Source organism: Lepus europaeus, chromosome 9 (genome assembly GCF_033115175.1).
Source record: "Lepus europaeus isolate LE1 chromosome 9, mLepTim1.pri, whole genome shotgun sequence".
NCBI lineage: Eukaryota > Metazoa > Chordata > Mammalia > Lagomorpha > Leporidae > Lepus > Lepus europaeus.
The window spans coordinates 84,926,407-84,942,712 of record NC_084835.1 but is presented as its reverse complement, the minus strand read 5'-3'; the positions used below and the strand labels follow the sequence as shown (position 1 = coordinate 84,942,712).

The 16,306-nt window shown below is 50.9% G+C and overlaps 1 protein-coding gene across 5 annotated transcripts in view; it reads right to left on the bottom strand.

Moving 5' to 3' along the window:
- The window catches only part of FHOD3 (formin homology 2 domain containing 3), a 484,314-nt gene that overhangs the window by 49,367 nt on the left and 418,641 nt on the right, over positions 1-16,306 (bottom strand). For all 5 annotated transcript variants that reach the window (XM_062201570.1, XM_062201571.1, XM_062201573.1 and 2 more), the window contains 2 exons: positions 13,439-14,322; positions 1,797-1,955 (listed from right to left, as the gene is read on the bottom strand). In XM_062201570.1, the coding sequence (XP_062057554.1) occupies positions 1,797-1,955; positions 13,439-14,322 (1,043 nt within the window). The remainder of the gene's footprint in view (positions 1-1,796; positions 1,956-13,438; positions 14,323-16,306) is intronic.

Below are 16,306 nucleotides of genomic sequence, written 5' to 3'. Positions count from 1 at the left end.
CCCTCAGTCATGCTGGCTCTGGCTGAACTTGAAGTCACTCCATGTATGAATCTGAAGTTTGCAAGGGCTAAAGGACTTGTTAAGTAAATATGATGGCCCAAGGGTACGCCAAGGCCCACACCTTTTTCTCAGACGGGTTCATCCAAGTTCACTCAAGGGCAGACCACTGCTGCCTCGATGTCCCTCTTTGTAGTGGCTGCTGTCGCCTCGCTGACCCCTCTACACCCCCTGTGCCCTCTTGCTGGCTGCCTGCCTGGACTCCAGGCTCAGAGTGCAGCTTCCTGTGCAGTGGGGAGGGAATGCACTTCCCTTCGGACACCTGCTCCTGGCAGAAGAGCCAAGCTGCTTGGGCCTCACGTGGCTTGCCTAAGGCTGTCATAACAAAGAATCACAATCTGGCCACTCCACCCAACAGAGCTGATTCCTTCACAACCCAGAAGCCAGAGGCCCTAAGTCCAGGTGTTGGCAGAACCTTGCTCCTTCCCCCAAACCCTCGGCATTCCTTGATTTGTAAACACATCACTCTGATTTCTGTCTCCATCGTCACGTGGTGTTCTCTTCTGCGTGGCTGCTTGTATGCTTTCTGTTTTCAAATGGCATTTTCCTTCCTGTGTCCCTGTCCAAGTGTCTCGCCTCTTTTCAGGATACCACCCATCGGATTTAGGGCACACGCTAATCCACTATGACATCACCTTAACTTCATTACGTCGACAAGATCCTATTTCTAAATAAGGTCACCTTGGGCATGAATGTTGACGGCGGGGGCTCTAGGAATAGTTTTCCCCTGAAGGGACCATTTTTTCCACAGCACAAAGGCACAAGCACACCTTCCAGCTGGCTTCAAACTTCTGTACATACCATGTGCCCACCACTCCCTCTCACACGTGGGGCTGTGGGTGAGCCTGGCATGGGGCTCACGCTCGCTCGCTTGCTTTCTCTCTCTCTCTCTCTCTCTCTCTCTCATCAGGCCTCACTGGCTCCCTCTCCTGCTATGCTCAAGTATTTCAAGTAAGACTGCGTGAAGGAGCCCAATGACATGGGGGACCTGAGGGAACCCAGAGCTCTTGCCCACGGGAGCATGGGTTGGGTATCACTCAACACCACAAAGCAATGTCCCCCAGGTGCCTGCTTTGCCCCGGTGGGTTCTCAGGCTGTCTTCTATCTGTAGGAATCCATGTGTTGGGCCACTGCCTCTGCCCACACTTTCTCTGGTATTCACATTTAATCTGCACAAACCAGCCCATGGTGAAGACAGAGCATAGCTTGGTAGAAGACCATGAACCGTGGCTCCAGCTGGGCCACCACATGGTCACAGTCACGGCCATATCACTTCATCTCTCTCCACTTTTGTCATTCATACTAACAAATACTAAGGCCTCAATTGGCATGGACCATCCAGCTTATCACCGCCCAGTAAGTGCCAAGAGAGACAGCAGGTGCTCCACACAGACGTGAGCATGACCGACAGCCTCACTCCACATGTACCCACTGAACACACTAAGGAGACCACAGCAGCCTCCAGAGGAGGTTAGCAGGTTCTTTGATGCTTAACAGTAGGCAGAGCATGCTCAGAGGGAGGGTGATAAACATGCCAAAGAATATGAGTCTCTGAACGTCACAGCCCAAGTGAAGCTCTCTCCCCAGCCGCTAAAAACTGTGAGTATCGTTACCATTATCCTGAGGCTGCTGAGGACAGACGCACAGCAAGGCATCCTACGGAAGTCACGCTGGACACAAGAACGCCTTACACGTGTGACATATTCCAGAACACAAACAGTGCTCGGCAGACCGCTTACCTCAATGCCTTCTTTGTTCAAGGCATATTCATCAAAGTTCAAGATGGCGATCTTGATCGTCCTCGGAGGGGGCAGCACTGTCAGGCCGATATTGATGGCGTTACTCCTCTTGGAATCCAGCACAATGACCTCCTGCCTTTTTCCATCTGCAGCAGTTTTCTTGGTGATAAAACAAAGAGAATCTAAGATTGATGCATCACTTTGGGTCCCTTCTGCGTTCCATTATTAAAAGCAAACACACTACCTACTTAGAGATGAAAACAAATGGCCCTGAGTCAGCTCAGGGAAGGACTGGCTACTGCTCAGCACACAAGACAGAGATCAAGGATTAAGCTCAGAGAAGCCGCCAAGCTCAGATTGGCAATGGAACTTCACGATTCAGACACATTACAAAATAAAATTGATTTTCCTTCAATTGGGAAACATGTGATATTTTGCAAATAAACTTTTTTTTTTCCATAAAAGCAGTGAAAACAAAACCAGGACCTGTCAGAGTTCCTTCCCTACAGACTGCAAGGTGTCAGAGTGAGTCTTGGTTGGCCTTAGTGCACAGGGTGTTGCCCAGGGAAGGCAGCTCCTGTGTTGAGAGGATGGGACAGAGGAGGAGCACCTAGCCGGGCTGGCCCAGCAGCACGCCCGGAACCCCTTCTCACCAAACATCCTATGCCCTCTCTTCCAGAGCTCCTCACCTTCCCTGCCCACTGTGCTGCTACCCCCAGGTGCGTGAAGAGGGGCTTTCCAAGGAAGAGAAACGAAAGGGCATGCATTGGTGAACACGAATGAGGGACGAACAGGCATACAGGCCAACAAAGGGGCAAGTGACAAGGGGTGTCCTGCATCCTCAGAGCGCCCCTGTGTGTGGCTTTTCTGCTGCCTCAGATATTCCTTAAAGGCAGACCCTGGGCCTGTCTCATCTCTGCACTCTGTGGACCCAGCCCAGGGCTACCCCGGCCAGAACTCAGTGTGAACAGACTGAGTATTTGCATTCTTCCCAAATTCGTATGTGAAAGTCCCCGGTGGGGCTGTATCTGCAGGTGGGGCTTTTGGAGGTTTAGATGAGGTCAGGAGGAGAGACCTCATGATGGGATTAGCATCTTTCTAAGAAAAGACCAGAGTACTAGCTCCCTCCTCTACCACACAGGACACAGCAAGAAGATTGCCATCCGCGAGGGAAGGAGAGCCCTCCCCACACTGGCCAGCAACTTGATCTTGGGCTTCACAGCCTCCAGAACTGTGAGAAATAAAGTTCTTTAAGACACTCGGTCCACAGTATCTCATCACGACTGCCCTCACAGGCCAAGACGGTATGTGGAGTGCTCAGCCAACACTCATCACTGCCCAGAGCTATGAGCACAATTCTCGGCCTTTTCCTTTGGATCTCAGAAAGTTACATGCAGGTGGCAATGGAGGGGCAAATGGGAGGACACCTGGCCCAGCAAGCTCCCTGTTCCTGCTCGGGTTTCCCTCACAGCACAGCTGGGGGAAGATGACCACTGTGACTCGTGTGACAAGCCTAGGGCAGCAGGATGAACAGGGGCAGCAGCTCTCTGCAAGGAACAGACACACGCAGCATGGAGCCGGGTGTGCTGGCTATGCAAGGGGGCTCAACACAGCACAGCTGTATCTCTGGGTCTGTAAGAGCTGACACCTAGGACCCAGCCTGGAAGATAAGGCGATGGAAGTGGCTTTACCTGCCAGGGGTGAGGCTGGAGGTGTAATGGGGCCATATCCGAGGGGACATCGTGAGCCAGACACAGAGCTCTGAGCACAGTCTGTAGGCAGGCTCCCTCCCACCAACCCATTTCCTGAGCTCAGGCCTCACCCTCTGCTTTGATGCAGGGAACTGGCTGGGCCTGGGAGCAGCGGATCCATCTGCGGAGGCAGCCTAGGGCAACATCAGCAATGGGGAGCCAGCAGGCAGATTCAGGCCAAAGCCCTACTGACATCCTCCTGGGCCCTCTAAGCCTAATTACCGCAATTCTATTTTAGATCCTTAAATGTGCTTTCGGGAACAAACTCAAATTTCTCCACGAAGAAAACAACTGAAAGCATCCCAGCTGTTCTGGGGTCTGGTGGCCGGGAGGGGCAATTCCTGTGGGTGCGGTCATGGGCATTTAGCAGGGGCTCCCAGGGACACGTGGCGCAGACGCATCCCTGCTCTGCAGGGCAAGCTGTGTCTTCTCTACCTTTAATCAAATCAACTTGTCAGGAGCCCCTGCAAATTCTCCATTTAGCTTTTTAAATCTAATTTAAAATATCCTGTGTGGAATGCTGAAAAGGAATGAGAAAAGTTTGAAAAATGCTGAGAACAGGCAATGAAGAGAAATGGTACAACCTATAACAGCAACGCAGGCCTATCTGGGGAGCCTGCTGCTCCGGGCTCTGCAGGGCACCCACCCCAAACCCACTCCTTCCTCCCTGCTGACCAGCAGGACCCCGATTTTGTCAGGCCGGTGAGGTGTCAGATAAAGCAATCACCCCCCTGGACTCTCTACATACAAACTGGGCCCGGGACTTAGTTCTGGCTTTAGTTTTCCTGAATAAAAAGGTACAGAGTCTGTGCCCCACACCTTCCGCCCTTGCCGCTTCCTGCCTGGAATGTGGGTATGGGGCCTGCAGGTGCAGCAGCAGACATCTCATGACCATGAGGAATGAAGTCTCATGGAGGATGGCAGCAAGAATTCTCAGGGAGTCATTAGCCTTTGAACCCCTCATCCACAGCCTCCCTTACTCTAGGAGCATGGGGGGGATGTCCAAGCAGGCCCTGACAGCCCAGTGGAGTCTTGGGGCAGATGAGAAAAGATGACACTGCCCAGGGTCAACAGGTGCAGAGAAAACACCAGCTGGGTTTGAGCCTCTGTCAGCGTCTGTCCACGGGCCGAGAACGACCTACACAGACCTACATGGTGGCTCTGCACCTGACGTACCCTTGGTCACCTTCTCAACAGAACTGGATTTACAGCACCAGATACACCCATACTCTCCCCTGTAAGCCACCAAGTTTCCTGAGGCCACAGGGAGCGCCATCCCCAGAGACGTTCTCAGAGCTCTTCCCCCATTGTGAAAGAAAGATGAGAAGGGGAGGAAATCTGAAATTCAACCATTCACGTGCCCCCCACTCCCACCCCATGTGGCTGAACACTAACATGTCTGCCACCAGTTTCACTAAGGAAGTGGGACAGGGGAGCTGTCCAACTCCACTTCCCTCCTGCACCCCCAAAGGGCCGCTCCCTCTGCCTGGCAGCTCAGATCCATTTCTGAGGATTAGCAGTCATGCCTTCTGCTCCATTGCAGTTGTCCTGCTGGGAGCTCCCATCAGCAATGGTGAATCTTTGCATGTCTTCCTCATGGTCCCATGACAGACAGACTACTACCCCCCCTTCTTTCACAAGGCCTCCGTGCCCCTCCCTCTTCTCATTCCCTCTGCCCTACCTGGAGCTCAACCTCCAGCCTCTCAAAGGCAGCCCACAGCCAGGCTCCTGTCCCCAGTCTCTTCTCCTTCCCAACCTTCCATCCTACCCTTTCAAAAATCTCTCTCTCAGGAACCCTTTTCCCTTATTTCATTTCTTGGATCCATAAGCTACAGTGGTTATCCACAGTTGGAAGTTAGAAAATTAGGCAGTTGGTCAATGATGGAAAGGGAATATAAAGCAGACATCAGAAAAGGAAAGGCAGGGCTGGCGCTCTGGTATTGCAGGTAAAGCCTCTACCTGCTATGCTGGCATTTCCTATGGGTACCAGTTCGAGACCCGGCTGCCCCGCTTTCAATCCAGCTCTCTGCTATGGCCTTGGAAAGCAGTGGAAGATGGCCCAAGTCCTTGGGTCCCTGTACCACATGGGAGACCTGGAAGAAACTCCTGGCTCTTGGCTTCAGATCGGCTCAGCCCCGGTCATTGCAGCCATCTGGAGAATGAACCAGTGGACGGAAGACCCCTCCACCCCTGCCTCTGCCTCTCTGCAATTCTGCCTTTCAAATAAATAAATAAATAAATAAATCTTAAAAAAAGGAAAGGTAGCTTTTGTTAAGAAGGGAAGGAAAGGTAATGGCCTGGCCCTCCGAAGGCAACCAGCAGGAGGAGGTGAGGTATGGCCGGGCAAAGGGGGAACAGAGGTCCCTAAGAGGGGAGGTGGGAGATCAGAAAGCTGCTGTGCACTGTGATAGGACACCAGACATACTCCCCCAAACAAGGAAATGACATCCACAACCTCTTGAAATGGGGGTGGTGGTGGGGTCCTACTTAAAGAAAATAATGCAATTTTCTTCAAAGGAATAAGAACCAGATAAAGGAAAAACATGTTCCTAGATAGGAAATCTTAAGTTTGTAAGCATGCAATTATCTTTCACCACACACACGTGTATATATATATGAATACATGTATTTACATATATACCCATATATGTAATTTATAAAAATTCAAATAAAATTTGCTCTTTTAATTAGAAAAGAATTCTGAAGTTAACAGAAAAGTCCATATGTATAAAAACAGTCAACAACCTTCTTAAACAGTAGAGTTACATGATACCTAATCAACTGTAACCACTTATTATACAACTGATAAAATGTGTTGCACAGGCGCATTCTGATAGGCAGAACAAAATGACAATGCAGAAAAAGCTCCTGGACAATGATCTAGGGTAATGCAACAAGGATACCAAGGCTGGAATTCTATGAAAGACCAATTACTAATACGGGAACAAAAAACCAACCAAAAAAACCCTCTAGGTCAAAGAAACTAACATGGGGATTAAACATCATGACAAACCAGACTGACCCAAACCTCCCTCCTTAAGAAGAGAAGAGCCCAGGGGAAAGGAGGAGGAGACTTCTGTGGGCTGGCCGTGGTGGGGCGTGTCACACCCTGCTGCCGAATAGGGCACATCACTGTTGCGTCATGACTGCCGACTTGAGATGTCCCCAGTGATGGTCCATGGCATCCCACTCTGATTACAAACGAGAAAAGGGGCCGAGACAGAAGCACAGTCCTCCACTATCTACTTTCTGCTTGGACACACATCTCCCCCTATTTATTTACTGCCTCTTTGATATTTATTTTCCCATTTCCTTAAACAAATCTTTCTCAAGTGTGTGTTACAGGCCTAGTCCCCAAGTAGAATACTTCCATGAGGAATAACAAAACCCACACACCTGTGCAGGGCCAGGATACCCTGCCACTACTGGGCAGTTCCAGGGCAACAGGATATAATGGTTCCTGTCTCGATTCTCTGATGAATGGTCCATCAGTCAGATGTCTGCCTTCTGCCTCAGGAAGTTCCAGGGAGAAAGAGGAGCAGGTAGGAAGCACCTGTGGGCCCGAACTCTAGGCACAGGGAGCCAGACCGGAGCATGGCTAGGTGTGAAAACAGGAACCACTCTCTAGGGCATGTTAGCAGAGGGTGGACGAGAGGCAGTGTGGGGAAACCCACTGTAGTGTTCTCTCTGAATATACTACTTTCCCAAATATATGCAGGAACAGTCAAGGGAAAAAAACGAACTTGCTTCTTGAAGGAGGCCGGGGGGACCCTGGGCTGACTCCAGGCCCTGTTTTAGTTCCAGAAAGTCTAGTTAAGCTGCACTTGCACAGCTGAGCTGCCCCTGCAGAGCTGCAAGTAGCAAGGAGCCTCCAGCGTGCCCAGAGTACCCTTCCCTACGGGGCAGGTGTCTCTGGGGAAGGGCTCCAGGCTCGGATGCCACAGACAGCTTCTGTTTGCCTTGGGCTTTGACTTGGCCAAGAACAGTGCAGAGAGAAGCAGAGCTATGAACAGCCAAGACAGGTGAGAGATGGGTTACTGTGGAAGGAGATGCTGGCCAGGTGGGCTGAGAACTCCTAGGAGAGGAAGCAAATCAGAAAGGCAATTTAGGGCCTTTCTCTCCAGCTGCCCAAGAAGAGAGAGGGGCCAGCTTCCAGAAAAACAGAACTGAGCTCTCCAGGATGAGGCCTCAAACGGAAGCCCCTACGGCCAAAAGAGTTCCAGGATTTCTGAGCAGCACAGAGGCAGGAGCTGACAGAAGTAGCAACTCCTACCTGCTGTGGCCCTGGATTCTCCTGGTGGTTGTCGGTCCGGGTGACACCAGCAGCTCCAAGAGGTAGGAGCCTGCATATCCAGCCAGTTCACGGGGCAGAAAGTTCCACACGGTGATGGAAATAATTTCTAGAACAGCTAGACCAGATACTTTGGTTCAGCTGGAAATACACTGTGCAGAGTCACAAGTCCAACCAAGGGGCTCTTAGGCGTGACCCCGATCCTTGGTGCCAAGATGAAAGATGAAACACCCCACAGGGAGGAAACACGCGACCTAGCATTCAGAAAGAACAGCTTACTGCCCCAGGAGCACATACCGTAGACTTTCCAAAGAAGGGCTAACACTTGACTGAGAATGGTCACTGGGGGAGGGTGACCACCGTGTAGCAGTGGCCACAAACCAGATTCCAGTCCACATCCTGGGGAAGGGAAAAGACATGGATACCTGTCCCTGGCCCCATTCACCCAGAGCCACTGAACTGGAAAAGAGAAGAGAGAACTATAGTGGTCCTTAACATTTCCTGAAAGGGGGCCACCAAGGATCACCCCTTAATTTTACTACAAAGAGAAGATGTCATATTTAAAAAGTAGGTATTTTGGCCGGCTCTGTGGCTCACTAGGCTAACCCTCTGCCTGCGGCGCCAGCACCCTGGGTTCTAGTCCCAGTTGGGGCGCCCGATTCTGTACTGGTTGCTCCTCTTGCAGTCCAGCTCTCTGCTGTGGCCTGGGGAGGCAGTGGAGGATGGCCCAAGTCCTTGGGCCTGCACCTGCATGGGAGACCACGAGGAAGCACCTGGCTCCTGGCTTTGGATCAGCGCAGCGTGCCAGCCATAGCGGCCATTTGGGGGATGAACCAACGGAAGGAAAAAAAAAAAAAGTAGGTATTCAGCTCCCAGAACTATTCACCCCAGAAGGTGCTGTGGTTGGAAACAGCAGCCAGGCTGACGTGACTGCCAGAGAGAACCCTGGGAGTCCTGGAGGGGTGGAGGGGCAGCCTCTGCCCCCGCTCCTCAGCTTCGCCGGCAGAGCCCCTGCGTCTGGCTGGCTAGGCAGACGTTCTAGAAGCGGTAAATCATTCTTCCTCGCTCCCTGCGCACTGCCAAGACAGTGACGCCACAGGATATTTTCAAAACTGTCCGTTGAGAAAGTGACAGTTACAAGGACAGTGATACAGATGTCACAAAGATGGGACAGCCATGGAATTTTCCTACAGTCTTGCAACAAGGGCGATGGGGAGATCAATAGCAAAACATTAAGGCAATAAATCCATACACAGGCTTATGGAAACCTGTAGTCAGGAATAAAATTTCTTGTCAGAACAGGCTTGCCTTATGGTTTAGGAAAAATGACATTAAAATCTCATACGCTAGCACAGGCCAACTGTGAAACAGACAGACTTCCTGCCTTAGTTTCTCTCTTACCCCCACCAGCAGACTTCAGAGAGAGGATGGGTCAGCTCTTAATCCCTGTGCCAGCACACCAGGCAACCTGGGACTTTCAGCACACGAGGGTGCGTCATCACCTACTTACGGCCCAAAGCTGGGTTTGCAATTTCCAGGCAGAATCCAGATTTTCTGAGAGTGATGTTCCACAAAATATCTCATTCCCTATGTCCCAAACAGGAGTGTGGGCTAGAAAGATTCTCCTGGCGCTGGGGGGGAACACGGCGCCCCGTCGTGCTCACTGGCCACTTCATATGGTGCATCACAGCCTGGCTTGCACTTTTCAGTCCCTCAAGGAGCCCCTGACTAATTAAAGCATCATGTCCACATGGTCTTACCAAGTCACTGTGAACAGTTTCTGATACATTTTGAGTAAACAAAATTAAACACATTTTTCCAAATCCACTCTGGAGTCTCCTCCCCACGATAAGCCCAATGTTAGCCCAAGGGAGTGAGACATCAGGGGGCCCAAAGGGGCAGAAGGGGCCCCTTTGTTTCGGTCTCCTGCTCCACCCCACGCCTGTCTTGATCTCGCTGTAACTTGGGACTGAAAGGTGCCCTCTGGAGCAGGAGGGATTTCTCTGACCCTGCTCAGGCGCCGGGTTGGCAGCTCACCCTCCCGGGGCTCCTCAGGATGATGCCAACCTCCTGGAGGTCCTCTCCCCTCCCCTCCAGGGCCACTCTGCCTGAGCATCTGTCCTGGGGTCACCGTGACTGTCTCCTGTGTGACTCAGCACATCCAAACCAGCAGCAGGAACACAGTGAGAGGAAACTCAGCACAGGGTTTCTATCTTTCCCCACGACAGCCAATGAAAAGCATCTTCCTAAAAAGCTATATATGTGTGTGTGTGTACATACACATATTATATATATAAAAATATATATATATTTCTTGCTTACAGAAAAGTGGATCTGGTTTTAGAATTGACATATTTGGAAAGGAAACCAAAGGATACATTTTTCTTATTCTTAATCTCTTCACTAAGTGATCCCCCATCCTTGGAGCTGGCTCATGGATCTTGGCTTTGGGGGTGATGTGAAAGGTCACGGCCATCACCCCTAGCTCTGTTCCGTTGTTACTTTTCTGAAGGAACCTCAAGCCAATTCCCTTTGTTTTGTGCTGCTTTGTGAGGTAGAACCCTTTTCACTTTTGTTGCACCCCTATGGGGCTTAATGAAAACCTCCTCACGAAGCAGAATTGGGAAGTGGCTGTTTACAGCTGTGTTGTATGAAGACCACAGCTCAGGATTAGAAGCAGAAGTGAGATGTTTCTGTCTGGACTTGTAACACAAAATGCAATCTGCTTTCCGGGCTGATGCGCTTGAATCCTAATTTGCATTCTCATCTTTAAAAACATTTCCTACGTTAGTTCCTACCTACGTTTCCTACAAGTCAAAGGCATGGCCTCCTGGGTCTTGATATGGAACATTCTGGAATCAGTTTGGTAAACTTTTCAATACAGTTCTCCCACAGTATCTATGGGTTTCCAGAAAACGACAATCTGTGGACGCTCATAAAACAGTCCAGTGTTTGCATATTAACCTATTCACATCCTATCATCTAATTAAATCCTTTCAGGATACTTACAATACCGAAGACAACAAAAATACGAAGTACGGAGTCATTCCCCTGTATTGCTTATGGAATAACGGCAAGAAAAACAGTCCGCACGTCCTCGGCACAGGTACATTTCTTTTCCCTAATCTCTCCCATCTGTGGTTTGTTGAATCTGTCAACCCAGAGCCCAGATATACAGAGTGTTCACTGTAGAGCTCCTTCCTCTTGTGCCTCACTTTTATCCAAATGAGGCAAAGTGAGCCTACTTGGTCGACTTCTAAGTGTTTTATGAGGTTACCACCTGCTTCAGGCAAGAATGGATCTAGGGACTACTGACAGCACAGAGGGCAGGCACCCAGCAGGGCAAAAAACAGCCACAGTATTCAGTCCCTTTTACTCTCCCCATCCCCAAGGTCAGGGGCAGCCTCTCTCCCACAACCCCCACCCCAGGAGGAATAACCACAGGAAGCCAAGACCCACAAGCCAGCCAAGAGCACAGGTAGGAAGAGGAGGCAGGAAACTGGCCAATCAGATCAGTGGACAAGGGGGGTGGTGATCGCCAGACAGGTCGTGGGGAACTCCTGGCAGCCACAGACTGGGGTCCTAATCCCAACCGCCTTCACCCAAATGCCAAGCTGAATGCAAGAACTGAATTCAAGGGGGCATGTGGATCACCCAGAGCATTCAGGTGCCACCAGTCTGCAAAAGTGAGGACACAGGGACACTGGGATTGGGAGTCCGGCACAGTTGCCTAGGTGTTAGCTGCTGGAGAGGACAAAGCTGGGTCTACATCCAGCAGAAGGGAGGATGCATTGGACATGATTGCTTACACTGGATCTTAGCTCTGTGGATTTACAAGAAAGAAAGTGTTCATTGCAACTTCAGGGAATCCCTGAAACTGGAAATGATTTAGATGCACATTCTCACTAAGACTAGGCAGACAAAGCCACTGGGGTAAACTCCAATTGATGAGCAGGGAGTTTAAGAACCCCAGCACATGCTTTAAAAGGAAGGTGCCGGGGCCAGTGTTGTGCAGTAGCAGGTTCAGCTGCCACCTGCAATGTCAGTATCCCATGTGGGTGCCTGCTTGGGCCTTGGCTGCTCTGCTTCCAATCCAGCTCCCTGCTAACAGCCTGGGAAAGCAGCAGAAGATGGTCCAAGTGTTTGGGCCCCTGCCATCCATGTGGGAGACCTCGATGAAACTCCTGGCTCCTGGCTTTGTCTTGGCTCAGCCTTGGCCATTGCAGCCATCTGGGGAGTGAACCAGGGATGGGAGCTCTCTCTCCCTCTCTGTAATTATTTCAAAATAAATAAATAACTCTTAAAAGGGGGGGGGGTGGAGTAAGCAATTTCAGTTCCCCTGACTTAGCCTTCTAGTAACACACAGCAGTGAGAGCAGTGACAGCACTGACTGCCACTCTTGTCTCAAGGACACCGCACACACTTTTGGATTCAACTGCTACTCTCAACTGCACTTTACACAGTATTCTCTCATAACTCCCGATTCTTCTGATAATGGGATCACATCCAGAATCACAAGGATTACTTTTTTTCAGTTAGTTATGTAAGGGAAACCATAGGAATGCAGTGCCTCCCTGGAAATAAACTCTGATCCAGTGTCTTGCAGCTTCTTCCTTTGTGCGCATTAACCGTGACTTTACCTTTGATGCCTAATTATTTCATTGAAAGTGTTTCCCTTTCATAACAGTGGATATAACATATTGTGTTAACGATATCACAGCATCAATGCCTAGAGGAGCCTCAAATATTCATGAAAAATAAGAAATCTAGATGCAGGGGCCAGCGTTGTGGTACAGTGGAATGAGCTGCTGCTTGTGATGCCAGCATCCCATAACGGAGCACCGGTTCAAGTCCTGGATGCTCCACTTCTCATCCAGCTCCCTGCTAATGCACCTGGGAAGGCAGTGGAGGATAGCTCAACTGCTTAGGACCCTATACCCAGCATGGGAGACCTGGATGGAGTTCCTAGCTCCTGGCTTCAGGCTGGCCCAGCTTGGCTATTGCAGCCATTTGGGGGGAATAAACCAGCAGATCAAAGATCTATCATTCTGCCTTTCAAATTTAAAATAAATAAATAAGAGTTTAAAAAACAAGCAACCTAGATGCATATGTGATATTTATCGGCTGCTGAATACGCAGTTATTGAGGAACCTGTAGAGAGTGGCAGCACACTGGCTCAGCCAGGGAATTATCCAGAGGAAAGTCACTCACACTGTGGCCTGGGCAAAAGCACTGAGTGGTTCCAGCTGAAGCTCCAACTGCCACTGTCAACCATAATCAATGAAAGTGAGATCAAATAAACACGATAAGCAAGTTAGAGAGGCCAGCAAATCCACTGTCCTTTGGTTAACATCAATATTAGCTACTGGGCTCCGCTGGCACTCCTTGGGATACCTTGGTATCTTTTCCCCAGGGTCATCTGGTTCTTTGAAAGCAACTTTGCCCAAGGTTAGGAAGCTGGTGTTGGTGTTAGCTAACCATGCAGCTCACCCCAAGCACATGGCACAGGAACACTATCTACAGGTCGGATCTGAGCAGCAGGAAGGCTGCATAACATAGAACAACTGCCAATCAAGAAGCAAGCTAGAGGCCAGCCGTACCTTTGTGACAGACAGTTCCTTGGATTTGGACTCAAACAGGTGCTCCAGTCTGGAAGTGTCCACCTTAATGGGTTCCAGTTTCGACCACAGGAATTCCCTGCAGCGGCGGTTGTTGGGACATGGCCACTCAAAGGGCCGGACTTCGTTCCAGAACAGACGGATAGTCTTCTTTTTCTTAGCAAATGCGGGCTGACCCCTGCCTACCTGGGACCACCCTAAGCCCTGAGGAGCGTTGAATGCTGGAGGAGGAGGAGCCAATAAATTAGCAGGGACTGGAGGGGGGGGCACGCTGTCCAGCAGGGGCGGAGGGGGTGGAGGGGGCAAGCCCAGAAAGGTGGGTGGGGGTGGGGGAGGCGGCCCCGGGGCCTCCCTGTGGCCCAGGTCCACATCCAGGACGTCAACATCGTCCTCCTCCCCCAGGTCAGTGAAATCCATGTCTTGGATCCTGAGCTCCCTCGGATTGGCCATGAGCTGGTCCCAGATGTAATCAGACTCCGTCTTCAGCTGCGCAGGTGCCACCTCCGGGCCCTTGTCACCGAGCTCAGTGTCGGGGGAGCCGGATCCTCGCCCCAGGTCCCCGCTGTTGAATTTTTCAGCAAATGCTTTCACGCTGCCCCGATTGTCCAAGCAGCCAACGTCCACCCTCTTGACACTCTCATCCTGGGCCTGGGAATTGGCCTGCAGGGTGGATATCCTGGTGGCAAGGCTGGCAACCGCCTCGGCCTCCTGCTCGGTCCTCTCAGCCTCGCCCTCGCCCTTCTCCTCATCATCCGTGGACTTTCTGTTATGGGCATAGAGCATGTCCAGCATGAACCGCTTGTTGGTGAGGATGTCGCCACACTGTCCATTTACACCTGCATCCTGAGTGCCTGCACACCACAAGCCTGGAAGGACACGGGAGGAAACCAAGTGAGAAAGTGGCAGGGAACGTCAATCCCAGGAGCAAAGCGACTGTAAAAGAAATAAATGGGCTGGGGCCGGTGCCGTGGCTCAACAGGCTAATCCTCCACCTTGCGGCGCCGGCACACCGGGTTCTAGTCCCGGTCGGGGCGCCGGATTCTGTCCTGGTTGCCCCTCTTCCAGGCCAGCTCTCTGCTGTGGCCCGGGAAGGCAGTGGAGGATGGCCCAAGTGCTTGGGCCCTGCACCCCATGGGAGACCAGGAGAAGCACCCGGCTCCTGCCATCGGATCAGCGCAGTGCACAGGCTGCAGCGTGCCAGCCACGGCGGCCATTGGAGGGTGAACCAACGGCAAAGGAAGACCTTTCTCTCTGTCTCTCTCTCTCTCACTGTCCACTCTGCCTGTCAAAAAAATAAAAATAAAAAAAAATAAATGGGCTGGACGTGACTTCAGAGAAGACACTGAGATAAAACAGAAGCTGCCCTAGGTCCAGGGCCCAAGATTTACCACTGCTCTCGGCTCCCATCAGGGCACGTGGGAGAAATCATCCTTATGGTTCCTGCCCACCCATGGCAGCTGGCCAGGACACAGCAAGCCACAGGTGGCTAACTGGACATGGGAGGCAAAGAAGCCACCTAAGGCCCATGACAAGCACTGGAGAAGATGCAAGGTTACCTCTGCTTGTCCCCCAACTGAATCTGCACCTGGGCAGCTTAAAGGGCCTGCAGCAGCATGCAAACCGTGCCACTGGCCACCCAATGAGATCACGGTCACCAGTCTCTGGGAGACTTAATGCTGCACACTCATCCACTCCCTCTCCTAGACAAATTTTCATAGCCCTCCTCTGATCTCCACACTCCTCACCCATCGCTTCTTCAGGGGTAGTCTTGCTTCCTAGCTCATCAGCTTGACAGCCAGCCAGAAGGGATCTTCCAGAGCCTCCATCCCACTTGCACCCTCCCACATGCACCTGTGCCATAGAGCAAGGCCTCCCTGCTACCACTACCCATGAAGCATCTCTCCCAGCAAAAGGCAACTGCTCCACTTGTGTGTTAGGAAATCCCTCCAGCCATTCTCTGTCCTGTGTCTCCCATGCTCCTCCCACTGGAACCTTCCATCTGGCATATACTAGGGAGTTCACAAAATTCAGGGAAAATATAAAAATTATGTATGAATTTTAAATTTTTAAATGAACTTGTTTATTTGAGAGGCAAAGAGAAACACAGAGGGAGAGCGACAGACAGAAAACACCCTCCAATCCTATGGTTCACTCCATAGCTGCTGCCCACAATTGCAGGAGCCAAAGCCAGAAGCTAGAAACACAGTCCAGGACTCCAATATGGGTAGCAGACATCCAACTGCTTATTACTGCCTTCCAGGGTCTGCATTAACAGGAAGCTGGAAGCAAAAGCTGGAGGCGGGTATCTAAACCAGACACTCTGACATGGGGCCTGGGCACATTAACCACCATGTCAAACTTCCACTCTTCCACAAACTTCCTGAACACCCTTACAAACATACGTACTATTTATCCATCTTAAAACCACAAGCCCCCCAACCCTACTTACCCCTCCTGCTACCTTTCCTTTCTCTTCAAATAAAACTGCTTCCAGAAGTTATTTCACTGACTCCAATTTCTCTTTTTATTATCTCCAGAACCCTATTCATAGTACCACCCTTCAAAGCTACTCCTTTCTGGGTACTTGTAATTGCAGGCTACACTAACTCAGTTGGTTCCTCCCTGCCCCCCTACATCAGTCCAGGATATGGACTGCAGTGAGGGTGCTTCCCTCCATCTGACTACTACTTCTTAGACTCTTTTACTGCTTCTTCCTAATCTTTAACCCTTCTCTCCCTCTACACTCACTCTTTATACCATCATCTGAACTAGTCTCAGGGCTGCCAACACCACCCATAAATGGGCCATGCCCTCACTGCTCACTAAAGTCGCTCCTCCTGTGGTCATTTG